This window comes from Harmonia axyridis, chromosome 7, assembly GCF_914767665.1.
Source record: "Harmonia axyridis chromosome 7, icHarAxyr1.1, whole genome shotgun sequence".
NCBI lineage: Eukaryota > Metazoa > Arthropoda > Insecta > Coleoptera > Coccinellidae > Harmonia > Harmonia axyridis.
Window position 1 is genome coordinate 7,635,721 of NC_059507.1, and position 14,841 is coordinate 7,650,561.

The window sequence follows — 14,841 nt, forward strand, 5'->3', positions numbered from 1 at the left end:
CCTGGAGAACTATAAGACTTAGAGAAAAAATCTTCAAGCATCCCTATTCTCTTTTTTCGAAGTTTTAAGATGTCAGAAAGCAGCTCATGGATATCTCGAGTTACAGGGCGTTTCTGAAAAATTACTGTTTCAAATATTCCGCTATATCTTGGTTTCTGTTCGAGATAATCCTCAGAGTATCAAATTTGACAAGAAGCGCGCGGAAATGAAAATAACGGGTGTTTTTTTTCGAGGTATATAACTTTAAGTTGGCATTACTGTTTAAGATGGCGACCGATTCAACAGCTGTCAATTGATTTATTCTCAGTTTGGTTTGGCAATTCATCATGAATAGACTCACGCATGAACAACGCTTGCAAATAGTGCAATTTTATTTCGAAAATAATGCTTCTGTGCGGAATACGTATCGCGCACTTCGTCCATTTTATTTTGTTTAGCGATGAAGCGCACTTCTGGTTGAATGGCTACGTCAACAAACAAAACTGCCGCATTTGGAGTGAAGCTAATCCTCAAGTGTATGTCGAAACACTGTTACATCCAGAAATACTGACTGTTTGGTGCGTACTTCTTCAAAAACGATGATGGCCAGAACGTTACAGTCAATGATGATCGGTATGGAGCCATGATTACTAACTTTTTCATTCCTGGATTTAACAACCATGATGTCCAGGAGCTGTGGTTCCAACAAGACGGCGCAACATGTCACACAGCTCGTGACACAATCGATTTATTGAAAGACACGTTTGGTGACCACCTAATTTCACGTTATGGACCTGTGAATTGGCCTCCAAGATCTTGTGATTCAACACCGCTAGACTACTTTCTGTGGGGCTTTGTAAAGTCATTGGTCTATGCGGATAAGCCACAAACCCTTGACCATTTGGAAGACAACATTCGCCGTGTTATTGCCGATATACGGCCACAAATGTTGGAAAAAGTCATCGAAAATTGGACGTCCAGATTGGACTACATCCGAGCCAGCCGTAGCGGTCATATGCCAGAATAGTTATTTATAATACAAGTGCAGAAGGCATTGATATTCTTCCACGAGTTCAAAATTCAAAAACGAGCCACGAAGTGGCGAGTTTTTGAATGAACGAGTGGTAGAATGAGCCTTCTGTACGTGTATTATACATTATTTTCTCTAATTCATTGCATTTTTATTGAAATTAATGAAATATTTCCATGAATATCATTTAGTGATTTTTGCATTGAAAAATGTTGGTTGGCAGAACTGATTTCTTTAAGGCAAATAGATGAATTGACAGATAAAGCCGTGGCGGAAAGTTCGGAGTACCAACATATAATAATAAAATATAACCATGAAAACTGTGCGTTTCTGATATATTCTCGCACGATTTTGTTCTACAAGATGTGGAAGAATGAACGGAATAACCACAGAATTAGAGAAATCATATTTAAAATGTAATGCCACAAGATTATCTTGCGGATAAATAAAATTCATGTCAATCTAATAAATCCATCGTTGTTTTATTGCAATTTAAAGTTCTAAAAAAACACCCTTTACATTCATAACGATATAGTAAAAATGTAGAGTTGAAAATATGTCACAATTCGACAACGTAATCTAACCATGTGAAAATTATTGGGGAGATGTAAAAATTGCGTATACTCCCTCCTATCTATGTTTATTACTCTATGATACCACATAAAACAGCTAATCTGTCATTTTCGTTTGTACCTCCAATTTAGGATAAATAACTATCGCATGGTAATCAGTGCAGATTCGGCCATTTTCCGCGGACATCTCCCAAGTTTTTTTTTTGGTCAGCGTCGAACGCACCAGACGAACCTCGGCGAGCAGCGCTCTCCACATGCGAGAGAACGCCACAGAGGCACAGAATATGATTGAAATGTATGAGGCCGATGATGCCGGTCACGTACCAGAAATTGGGATGGTATACGGACCAGGAATGCTTTTAGGATTCCGCCCGAGAAACGACAAATAATAAAGGATTGACACTCCGCTGGGCCAATCGACGCGCTTCTTCGTATTCAATTATCACTCGGTATATAATGGAACATGCTTGTGGCGCTACACGCGGACGTTTCCACTTTCGGAATGGATTTTTGTTCGATCGTTATTTCTGCGTTTTCGTGTATCCCGCCGACCGGGGAGGTTTTCATATCGGTAATGATGTCGGATTCTTCTGTTTTTGGGCGCTGGCTTACAAGAGGCAATTATGATAATCGCGATACGGATCTGATTAGATGGAGAAAAAAAATTGGTTGGAGAAGACCACACCGCCGAAGTAAGAGGAAGTTATAGGAAAACTCGCCGAGTGTGGCTTGCAATATTTTGAATTTTACAGTCTAGTCCTTTATCGTGTCTATTGCTGATCCTTAAAACGATATAGGAAAACTTGCCAAGTGTGGCTTGCAATATCTTGAGTATAACAGATTAGGCCTTCATTTTGTCTATTGCTGATCCTTAAAAGGATATTGGAAAACTCGCCCAGTCTGACTTGCGATAATTTCAATATTACAGACTAGGCCTTTATCGTGTCTATTGCTGATACTTAAAAGGCTATAAGAAAACTCGCCGAGTGTGGCTTGCGATATTTTGAATATTATAGACTACGCCTTTATCGTGTCTATTGCTGATCCTTAGAACGATATAGGAAAACTTGCCGAGTGTGGCTTGTAATATTCCGAATATAACAGATTAGGCCTTCATTTTGTCTATTGCTGATCCTTAAAAGGATATTGGAAAACTCGCCCAGTCTGGCGTGCAATAATTTTAATATTACAGACTAGGTGTTTATCGTGTCTATTGCTGATACTTAAAAGGCTATAAGAAAACTCGCCGAGTGTGGCTTGCGATATTTTGAATATTATAGACTAGGCTATTATCGTGTCTATTGCTGATCCTTAAAACGATATGGGAAAACTCGCCGAGTGTGGATTGCTATATTTTGAATATTACAGATTAGGCCATTATCGTTTATATGGCTGATCCTTAAAAGGCTATAAGAAAACTCGCCGAGTGTGGCTTGCGATATTTTGAATATTATAGACTAGGCTATTATCGTGTCTATTGCTGATCCTTAAAACGATATGGGAAAACTCGCCGAGTGTGGATTGCTATATTTTGAATATTACAGATTAGGCCATTATCGTTTATATGGCTGATCCTTAAAAGGCTATAAGAAAACTCGCCGAGTGTGGCTTGCGATATTTTGAATATTATAGACTACGCCTTTATCGTGTCTATTGCTGATCCTTAGAACGATATAGGAAAACTTGCCGAGTGTGGCTTGTAATATTCCGAATATAACAGATAAGGCCTTCATTTTGTCTATTGCTGATCCTTAAAAGGATATTGGAAAACTCGCCCAGTCTGGCGTGCAATAATTTTAATATTACAGACTAGGTGTTTATCGTGTCTATTGCTGATACTTAAAAGGCTATAAGAAAACTCGCCGAGTGTGGCTTGCGATATTTTGAATATTATAGACTAGGCTATTATCGTGTCTATTGCTGATCCTTAAAACGATATGGGAAAACTCGCCGAGTGTGGATTGCTATATTTTGAATATTACAGATTAGGCCATTATCGTTTATATGGCTGATCCTTAAAAGGATATAAGAAAACTCGCCGAGTGTGAATTGCAATGTTCTGAATATTACAGACTAGGCTTTTATCGTGTCTATTGTAGATCCTTACGAGGATATGGGAAACCTTGCCGATTTCGGCTTGTAATATTTTGAATATTACATACTATGTGTTTTTCATGTCTATTTCTGATCCTCAAAAGAATATAGGAAAACTCGCCGAGTGTAGCTTGCAATATTTTGAATACTACAGATTAGGCCTTTATCCAGTCTATTGCTGATCCTTAAAAGGGTATAGGAAAATTCGCCCAGTGTGGCTTGACATAATTTGAATATTTCAGACTAGGCCTTTATCTTGTCTATTGCTGATCCTTAAAGAGATATAGGAGAACTCGCCAAGTGTCACTTGCAATATTTTGAATATTTCAGACTAGGGAAATATTTTTCCATAAGATGTTTCCTTTTCGAGATTTTTGAAAGATTCGACCTAAAAAAATCACCCCAGGTTGAGTTGAACAGAAGATGTACTTAGGTGCATCACTGGACTCCGCCTATTCTCACATTTTCGAGGTTATTTTTTTCTTTGTAAAATTATTTGTATTGATCTTGTTTTGTGGGAATAAAGTCAATTATTATTATTATTATTATATAAAAGCTATAAATCAAGAAATCAATGAAATTCATTTCATCAGGTACGAAAATATCTTCGACTCGAAATTCCTGATGATTTCTTTCGGCCTGTCACTCCATTATTTATTTTACCAAATACAAATTTATTTAGAATGAAATCCAACTATCGAAAGGAATATGGTTGAGATTTGCCGGTAATGTAAAATTCATGTAGTTTTCCTCAATATTTGTCTTCTTGAACGTTTTCAATCTCCCGAATGTCGACAAATAGAGTAAATGAAAAACAAACACACCTATGCTGTCAGACGGAACTAATAGTGTTTGTCGAAGAAATACTGAACCTCTTTGTGAGCTTCGGATAGAAGTCTTCCGACTGAAATATGCTCTTCTCCACTATTACTTTTATTCGACTGAAAATTCATTCGAAAAGATGTTGAACCACCCAGGGGTGTAATAGAAAATATATGTTGTGATCGCTCAGATATTTTCACAACGATGACATATTAGTTGGTTGATTGAAGTAATTTCTGTCTCGAATTGAAAACGCATAACAGGCCAATTGAAAAGTCCCTAGTCTACCATAGTAAACACATTTTTTTGCAAAATTCGATTTTATTATTCAACATAGTTGCCTTCGAGGGCGATACAGCGATTATATCAACTCTTTCGATACCATTTTTGTAGTACGATTTGTCTTTCGCTTCAAAATAGGCCTCAGTTTCGGCGATTACTTCTTCATTGGCGCTAAATTTCTTTCCAGCGAGCATTCTTTTGAAGTCTGAGAACAGGAAAAAGTCGCTGGGGGCCAGATCTGGCGAATACGGTAGTTGCAGAAGCAATTCGAAGCTCAATTCATGCAATTTGCCATTGTTTTCATTGATTTGTGACACGGCGCATTGTCCTGATGAAACAGCAACTTTTTTTCTTCGAATGGTGCCTTTTTTTTAACGATTTCATCCTTTAAACGCTCCAATAACGCTATATAATAATCACTGTTGATGGTCTGGCCCTTTTGGAGGTAATCAATGAATATTATACCTTGCGCTTCCCAGAATACTGATGCCATAACCTTGCCAGCTGCCTGTTGTGACCGGGTACTTTTCAATTGCCTAATATGATCAAATATATCTATTCCCAACCCGCACAAGCCTTTTACGCTATTGAGATACCTAGACGAATAATGAAGAAACTAAACAAAACTTACCTGTTATGCTGTTTATCTGGAAGCTGCTATTAGACGGTATGATGTGATACCTGACAATCGCATTGGATTCGTAATCAGCATCTTTGGCAGATACGGTTCCAACGAAGGTGTTCCTCGGTTGATTCTCTTCAATCTGGAACTCGTAAGATTTCTTCACAAAAATAGGACTATTGTCGTTAGTGTCCAAAACGTTAACGGTGACTCGAGCTGTTGCTGTTTGGGGAGGTGTACCGTTGTCAGTTGCAGCTACGATCAAATTGAACTTGTCTTTGGTCTCCCTGTCCAAATTCTCCCTGAGGTAAATCCAACCGCTGTTCGGAAAGATACCGAATATTTTACTGGCCAAAACGGAATTGTTTTGTTGCGATAGCCTGTATGTCAATCTTGCGTTGTTGCCGGTATCGAGGTCCACTGCGACAACCTGGAGGATCTGCAAGAGAGGAAAATTGATAGTGATTTCTTTGCAAAGAAAAGGTGAATGCATAATGGAGTCTTCTATCCTGAGGCTAATGAATGGTGTTTTGCAAGAGAAGAGCTCTAATTCTGGGATGTTTGCTGAACTGCATGGTTCCAAATGGGAAAAGGAAACCAATTTCTCAAGAATCAAGCTGTACTGTGCCACATAGTTGTCTTCCCACTAGAAAGAATGATCTTGCCATCTTGTGGCGTACCCTACATTTTTGTTTTTCACAGTTCCGTTAGAAGATGGGGTTTTTGATATGCTGTGTCGCTGTGAGCTCGGCTAGTTTTACGGAAGCTGGAACCACATGGATCTTCTGTTGTTAACCTTGCCTATTCATACAAACCCAAGGAGGTACTCAACGAAACCAACAACGTCTTTAGGAGCCTTGGCTTTTACCTCGTGAGTATCCAGGACGGACTTTCCCACATGAGTGGTTATTAGGCCAGTTAATCCCGGACATTTACACACTATGTGTTCAGCTGTTTCTACCTCCGTTCACAGATCCTGACAATCTCATCTGCTTCTCATGTGCTACAAAAGATATTTGCACCGATAGTGGCCTATCAGCAGTCCCTTTATTACCCAAAGCTCAGCTCGTGGCAGCTGGTGGAAGCACCACAATTTTTTTGCCTAAGCAAGACAGAGGGTTATTCTATTGTCCAACTCCCATTGTTGGATCGCTGCCTTATATTGGTCTTTTAAAAGCCTACAGAAAGGCTCAGGGTCATCAGGTGTTAAACTTGATGCCCTTTTCGCAAATTCGTCGGCTTTTTCATTTCATTTAACATTACAATTCCCTGGTACCCTTAGTGGAGTTACTTTCTTGCCTCTGGCCAGTTGCTTTAGGGCATTACGACAGTCTTATGTCAGCAGAGACCACTGGTTATATGATTCCAGGGATCTCAGCGTGGCCTGGCTGTCCTTAGTGATATGCTCCCCTTTGAAGTTTCGTTTGAGACATTCTTGAGCTCACTTAGAGACAGCTAGTGTCACTTCCCAGAGTGCTAGCAGTACTAAAGCACAATCTCCGCGTTGGAACCACTCTCATACTATCAGTATTGTGTGTCGTGGTGCACTTGGACTTCTAAACGAGTCTTTTCGACCAGATCTCACTTGTGTATTCATTTAGAAAGTGCATCTATGTATTGCTCAAATGTTGTGTGTAATTCTCAAGATGCCACTGTTTCACACTAACCAATTTGATACAGTTTGAATGCTAAATGCACCTTTGTGTATACTTGGTGTTTTGCCATGTGAAGAGCTGGTATTCTGGGATGTTGTAGTAGTGAGCAAAATTTCGCCAATCTCCATGGTTGCGATTGGAAAAAGAATACCCATACCCTAAGAATCTAATGGTACCTGTAACACCATGGTTGAGAACCCAAAAGGAAGACAGTTCTTGCGATCATGGGGTGCATCCTACATGAACCAGTGATTTTATAGAAGGTGGGACTTTTTTATGTGCCTGGAGGGTCTCTGAGTGCTAGCACAACTAAAGCACCATCCCCACGACACGACTTCTCTCACCAAAAAACTTGAACTCACCTGCGAATTGACCGGAAGACCCTCAGAGACTTGCACCACGTAGTCGTGCCTCTCGAAGACGGGCGGGTTATCGTTGAAGTCCTGGACGTCGACGAAAACGGTCAAATTCGCGGACAACGGCGGGTTGCCGGTGTCCGTCGCCGTGACGACGATGGTGTGCCTCTGCGTCATCTCGTAATCGAGATGACGCGTCAGGGTTAGATGGCCGTGTCTGGGGTCGATTTCGAACAGCTTGCCGCCGGCCGGCTGATTGACGATCCTGTATCTGACAACGCCGTTCGCGCCCGAGTCCCGGTCGGCAGCCTGGGCCGAGTAGATCGGGACCCCCACGTCGACGTTCTCCGGCACCGCTATCCGGACGGTGGTGGACTCGAACTCGGGGGCGTTGTCGTTCACGTCCTCTATCTCGATGTTGACCTGCGGAGAAAAAAATGTAATGAGTGTTTTGAAAAAAACCTGTTAAGGGAGGTGAATATTTGCGGTCGCCCATCCAGATGTTGATCGCGTCCGAAGCTGCTTAAAATAGGATAAACCGTACCAATTTTGTTTTAATATTTATAATAATGAACCATTGGAACACTTTTTATTTACATTTACAGATCTTTCCTTTTTCTGAGATAATAATAAGTTCATTTAGCTGTTATTGAACTTTGAATTCCTTAAGAAGGAATACCACCACGTGATTGCTCAGTTCAAAACTAAATTAGAGATATTTTCCTACAAACCACCGATTTTTTTGGAGTTTGCACATAATTTTCTCCAACAATAATCTACATTGTACTATTTCAATATGTTCAATTTGCGAATGAAAAAAAATTGGCAACTTTTCGTTTTTTGCAGAAGAGTTGGGTATCCCCACAAAGCACTTTTGTTATTTAAAAAAAATTGGTAAAAAAATCCTACAAAAAAATCATTAGAATGTACTTGTATACTGTTGTATAATATTCCTAATTCTACTGATTGAAGTTCGTTTCGAATAACAAAGTTTATTATTGTTCTGACAACAATTTAAATATCACCGACCATATCACAATGTACACACATTTCGAACAAAGCTTATTTTTCCCTAAGCTCAAAACAGAAAGATGTGTGAATTTTTTTGTTGATAAAACGATATGGTAAAAAACTAAAAATCATTTATGGACCTCATAAAATGGGATAAAGAACGAATTCAATTCGGTCCAGAAATGTTAACCCTAAGATCAACTCACCTGAGTATGTCCATACACTGGTGGATCTCCACTTGTAGCTTGAATGTTCAAGAGAACATTGGATTTGGTCTCATGATCCAAGAAGTTAGCTGTCCTTATAACGCCAGAAAATGTGCCTATTTTGAAGAACTGGTCTGGGTCGCCAGAATATATGGAATATCTCACGTTACCTCTTGTATCTGAAAGAAAATAATATATTTAAATTTCTTGCAACACCAAGAAACGTATCAATCCAAAGATCAATCAGTGGTTTTGCATTTCATATTGCTATTGCAGATGTCGAGTGGCAAGTTTTAATTGTTTGTTTATAAAATAAACACATTTCAGTGATTCCTGATCAAATATGAAAATTTGAATATTTGGAATCCCATATTTTTTCTAATTGCCGAATTTACAATAAGCAGAATAGTTATTATTTTCTGTATCTACCTACTGAAATCCAAAGTTTGGCAACTTTTGCTCTCCTAGTGTCATCGGTTGTTTCACGTCGTTTGGCGCGCTTGGAGTTTGTTTTCTGAATTTCTGATATATTCAGGCATTTATTTCATTATATTTTGAGTTGATATGAAACGTTGATTTACTATGGGACATAAGAAGTGCGTTCTTTGTGGAGAAACTTGCGAATTGAGTGAAATATCGTATCACTGATATGTTTTCATTTCCGCGCGCTTCATGTCAAATTTGATAGTTCATGTTGGGGACAAAATTTGCTTACTGAAAATGACATATGCTCCCTCTATGTATGTTTATTACTATGCGGGCTTTCCCAATAACTTCTTGCCGAATCGGATGAATGGCTATTATAGTAAAAAGAGCAACCCTTGGCATTCAGCTGGCACCTCCGCATCAGGCCCATCGCTCCAAATCACATCCTGAGATGACGCCATTAGATCCGATCATGAAGCCAGTCATGGGGGCTCCAACCTTGAAACGATCCTTTATACAAAGGAGAGCTTGTCGGAAGCTATATGACTCGATCCAAATCCGCAAGCGTGAAGAAGAAGCCAGCTTAATAGAAGCTGTTGCGAAACGGTGGGGATACAATGCGTTTTGAGGTTTGATTGATGAAGTCGATCATTAATAATGCACGTACGTAGCTTTGATGTAATTAGGAGGACATGAATGCACGTTATACAAGGAGTGAAATATCTCTGGTAATTATACCTCGCCGACCGATTTCAATCTTCGATATATACAGTCGGTTTGAGGTTAGACCGGTTTTTGTTACATTGAAAAGCGCGTAAGAAAGAAGTGAACTTATGTCTTCTTATCGCAGGCGATATGTCATAAGTGTTACCTACGTGTCTAATAGAAGACGTTTCATAACTTTCAATCGCACTGTTGGCTATTTGGTTGGATTGATATCAACCACTGAATTTTAATGGTGCATTCGAACTACTGCCTTTGTGTTAAATGGTTCATTTTTGTGACAAGGCAAAGTGGATAAATGTTCTATTAAATTCCTTGCATTCTTACAGCATCAATTTGTAGGAAAAAACATTTCATATAAAAGGTTAGTTCCTTCATAAGTGGTTGATGATGATCAGAGCAAAACTAGACGAGACCAACTATTGTATTTGGAAGATTATAGATGCAGAATAGTTGGAAATGCTGAGAAAAATAGGAATGAATAGAAGTTGGTCGAACTCACGGTTTCAAAGCTGTTTTCATTTTGCATCCAATTTTCTGAGACTAATTCAAGATTTGTTTTCACATACGGTTCAGAAAGTGGATTTCGAACAAGTAGGTATATAAAACAAAGGTTTAGGAAAAGAAAAGAAACCATTTTGTGAAATAAATAAGAAGGATATGGTGATGTGATCCAGTCAGAGCCCCCGCAACCGCGCGTGCAACGCGTGCACCGCACGCGGGCGCCACTCTAAAAGGGCGCCAAAACCTCTTATAGACCTCATGAAGAACCGATGGATCAAAGGTTTTCGAAAAAGATTATTTCAAATTTTTTCACCAATTTTTTTCCGAACGTCGCAATCGATAAGAAATAGCCAGATATTGGTTTACAAAATCGCATACTCGATGCTTATCCTAGGGCATTTTTTGCGCCATGTGCTGCGCACAGCTTAAATTCAACTGAAAATGATGCTGCTAAGGTTTCAAATGAAACAGTGGACTCCTTTGATATTGTACAGAAACTTTATATAAATTTCTCTTCATCCACAAAAAGATTGGAATATTATAAAAAAGCATGATCCTCAGTTACATCTAAAAGAAGTAAGTGATACTAGATGGTCAAGTAGAATTGATGCTAAAGTTTCATTTAATTCAATTATGTGATAGCCGTTTAGAAATAGCAGAAAATGATACTTTCAACATAGAAACTAGACATAAATCAAGATCTCTTTTATTAAATATTCATTCTTTTAAATTTATTTGAAGTATAATAATTTCTTATGATGTTTCATTCCAGATTAATATTGTAAGCAAAATGATGCAAAGTGTAGCGATTGACATTAAGGTGTGCCAAAACTATTTGAAGAATTTAGTTGATCATTTCAAAAATTATAGGGATGATAATGTTTTCGAAGAAAAACTTGCGGAAGCTGGAAAACTAGCGGCAGCTCTTGAAATAGATCAAGGTTTTTCTCTATTATATACTGTGAGACGAAAGTATAAACCAAAATTGTTCGGTTATGAACAGACGGATGAGGCACCTCAAGATCCAAAATCCAAAAAATCGCTTTTGAAATACATTTCTTTTTGAAAATAATTGATCAAACACTAAGTTCCTTAAATAGTAGGTTTGATTTCATATCTGATTACGATAACGTTTTTTGTTTTATTTGTGATATTCTCAAATAAAATGACAAATTTTTATTAAAATGCTGCAATGCTCTTCAACAAATGCTAACTGATCAGGAAAAAAAGAGGCTGACGTAAAATAAAATGATTTATTCAATGAGATAAAAGCCCTAAGATTGTTTTCATCATCTGAAGCGAAAATCCTCTTGAAATTCTACAATATATTTTTGAAAATAATCTAACTTCTTCTCTACCGAATCTTAGTATTGCCTCAAGAATCCTTCTCACTTTACCTGTGTCTGTTGCTTCTGGTGAGAGATCATTCTCTAAATTAAAAATAATTTAAAACTATTTGAAGTATACATGTCATAAGAAAGATTTTCTGGTTTGGCAATCTTAGATATAGAGCAAGAGATACTCGATAAAATTGATTGATTGATAATATGAAATTATTTGCAGCAGCCAAATCTAGAAAAACATCTATTCAATTTCTGGATTGATCCTAATTAAATGTTAATGCCTTTATGAATGATATATAGAAGAATACAGCTTAAGTTTTGAAACACATTTGAAATGTATTATTATGTTACAACTAACACCATAAAATTCTTAAGGCAATGAAGGTTGCTGATAGATTTTCAACCATTCTACACTAAATTCTTAACAAAACATTAAAAAAAAAATTCCGATTATCCAGCAGTGCTTTTCTTCACCTCCCCCCTTTAAGGGGCGCCAAAATATGTTCCGCACGCGGGCGTTGATGTCCCTTGCGGGGGCGGTGGATCCAGTTCATATACAAAGGATAAAATAAGTTATGAAAGAGTTGACAAAGTTTTTAGGCATGCTATAGAAAGAATCCTGAATGAAAACAAAGAGATAAGATAGAAAGAGATTATATTAGTGTTATAGTTAAAAGGAAATTTTAACATTTTAAATACATTCAACTCGGTAGAGAATTTGTAAAAATGCAACTGAAGATTTGTTGGCTGATATAATGAAATGACTGACTGGAGCTTAGAGGTAGTAAATATTCAAAAGTTATTATACAGAAGAGGAAAAATAAATCATCTACAACATCGAAAATTAGTTCCTGAGATGCCGAAAAAGCATTATAGTACCTAGTTGTTTCATTGAGATAAGTTTTATAAAAGACATAAAAAAGAGAGTTAAGAGATCTCCAAAAGAATATACCTAATGAAAAACAAAACGTATAACGTCGTCGTTTATGTAATACATATACAAAATAGAGGGCAGGTTCAGATTCAATCCGGTGTTCTTGAATGAGAAAGGAAATGCAGCAGTTAAATCATGAGTTCAGCTCGACAAAGGAATAAAAGAGAGCAATTAATTAAGGTAATTTGATAAGATATTGAATTTCGTTTCTATAGGTACACAATCAGCTGACAATGGTTGAAAAAATGAATAAATCCAACCAGGTGCATTCTTCTATATTGCAGTTCGTTTATGTTTTCAACGAAATGGTTGAGTGTGTTTATGAAGACTGTATTCTGATTTTCTCAGGGTATTGGGTAATCCAAAAAGGTTTGTGTTCTTTTAGAAATATTATTTGATATCAAACTACTTGATATCACTTGAGCTGATATGCACGCGTCGCACGGCGTTTCTGCAACCTCGTGTGCGCTTAGACTAAATGAGGGGATTCCCCGAGCGCCGAGAAACTGAAGCATTCGCCAGTGTGACTTTTTTAGTATTTTTCTCACATTTCTATGAAATCTATTGGTAGATTTTGGTAGTTTCAGAAATATATTTCCAAACAAAGGATTTTTTATCAACGCTAGCATCTTCAGCTCCTGTTGAAAGACAATTTTACAGAGCTGCTCTTACAGTTACAAAAACCCGAAATAGGTTAGGCGACAAATTTATAAGATGCCTCATGTGTCTTAGATCCTGGATAGAAAATTATGGAGTTACACAAAGCCTGGAGGTTTCTCAATATTAAGAAACTTTATTTTTCATCTTTTTTAATTTTTTATGATTTATAGTGGTTTAATTTATGTTTTTATTTAAAAAAATGATATTTTCGGTTTTTTTATACAATAAGTGTAATAAATAAAAGTGTGTTTAGCGAGGTTTCTTCTCATTGCATCATTTTATTTATTGATGTGACACTACACAATAAAACTGCCAAAAATCAAGTAGCTTGATATCATTCACGGACTTGATAAATAAATACTTGACTTGGGATACAAAAACTACTACTTGACTTGAGCTTGATTTGATTTCATTTGAAGCTCAAGTCAAGTAGAAGTTACTACTTGCTTGAGCTTCACTTGAAATCAAGTCAAGCTCAAGCCAAGTAGCTTGAAAATCCAGCCAAGCCGTGAATCCCTACTCTCAAATGAACAACAGTAGAAAATTGGAGAAATTATAGTAAAAGAAAATTCCAGTCGTTATACTGTCTCATTTTCCTTTATACCTCCAATTCAGGAACACACTGTATAAAACCGAGTAATAATTCCGATACAACGACGTTATTTATGCGATCTGAATTCGGCAGTGTTCTCTTAAACGTCGTATGTCCGCCAGCGCACCGACTAACATCCTGATTAGCATTTAGGCAAACTCCTATCCGAAAATAAAGAACAGGGGGCAGCACAGTTGGCAATTATTTCAAGGGATGCGAGCGTCTGTCTGTCTGCCGTCTGAGCGGACGACATTTCGGTAGTATGCTAAGTGAAAAGTGACCATTGTATTCGCTAGGCACGTCCGTTTTGGAGACGTGGATATCAGGCCTTTTTAAATTGAACCAGCGGTCCCCAACATGATCTCGTTTACGGATGAGATAGCGAAAGATGCTGAAGGATTCAACGAGTCGGGAACTTATATGGAAGGACACTTTTTTCTTTATTGAAATTATTAGCGAATAAATCTATTTTTATCGAACAATAATTTCAAGTGAACTGATGTTATGCAATTCAGTTACATAGACGTACAACTTTGCTTCCGCCGTTTTTTACAAAATTCGAGGCTTTATTGTGAATTATTGTGTTTATTGTGAAAAAATTGTTATGCATTTATGATTCAAAATGTTGTCCATCGCTGGCCACTACTTTCTCCCATCTTTCGGGTAGCGTACGAATCCCGCGTTGAAAAAACTGGCCATTTTCTGAAGCGATCTACGAATCGATCCAATTTTTTACTCCTTCATAAGACCAGAAGGGCTGGTCAGCCAGGCCTTGTGCCATTGATTGAAACAAGTGATAGTCCGAGGGAATACGGTGGGTGGGGTAGGCCTTTCCATTTTAACGTTTCCAAGTATGTCTTGACCACTTTCGCAACATGAATCGAATTAATTGAATTGCGACCGTTTGTGCTTCAATTCTTGGCTCAAACGCATTAATTGCGTTCGATAACGATCACCTGTGTTTGTTTCAGTCGGTTTTATCAACTCATAATACACTACGTCGAGCTAGTCCCACCAAATACTGAGCATG

At 37.8% G+C, this 14,841-nt stretch overlaps 1 protein-coding gene across 2 annotated transcripts in view; it reads right to left on the reverse strand.

Annotated features, from left to right (window-relative positions):
- LOC123685129 (protein dachsous) overlaps nucleotides 1–14,841 on the reverse strand; it is a 332,634-nt gene that overhangs the window by 12,108 nt on the left and 305,685 nt on the right. For both annotated transcript variants that reach the window (XM_045624720.1, XM_045624719.1), the window contains exons 5-7: nucleotides 8,630–8,808; nucleotides 7,419–7,835; nucleotides 5,411–5,840 (exon numbers count right to left, since the gene is read on the reverse strand). In XM_045624720.1, the coding sequence (XP_045480676.1) occupies nucleotides 5,411–5,840; nucleotides 7,419–7,835; nucleotides 8,630–8,808 (1,026 nt within the window). The remainder of the gene's footprint in view (nucleotides 1–5,410; nucleotides 5,841–7,418; nucleotides 7,836–8,629; nucleotides 8,809–14,841) is intronic.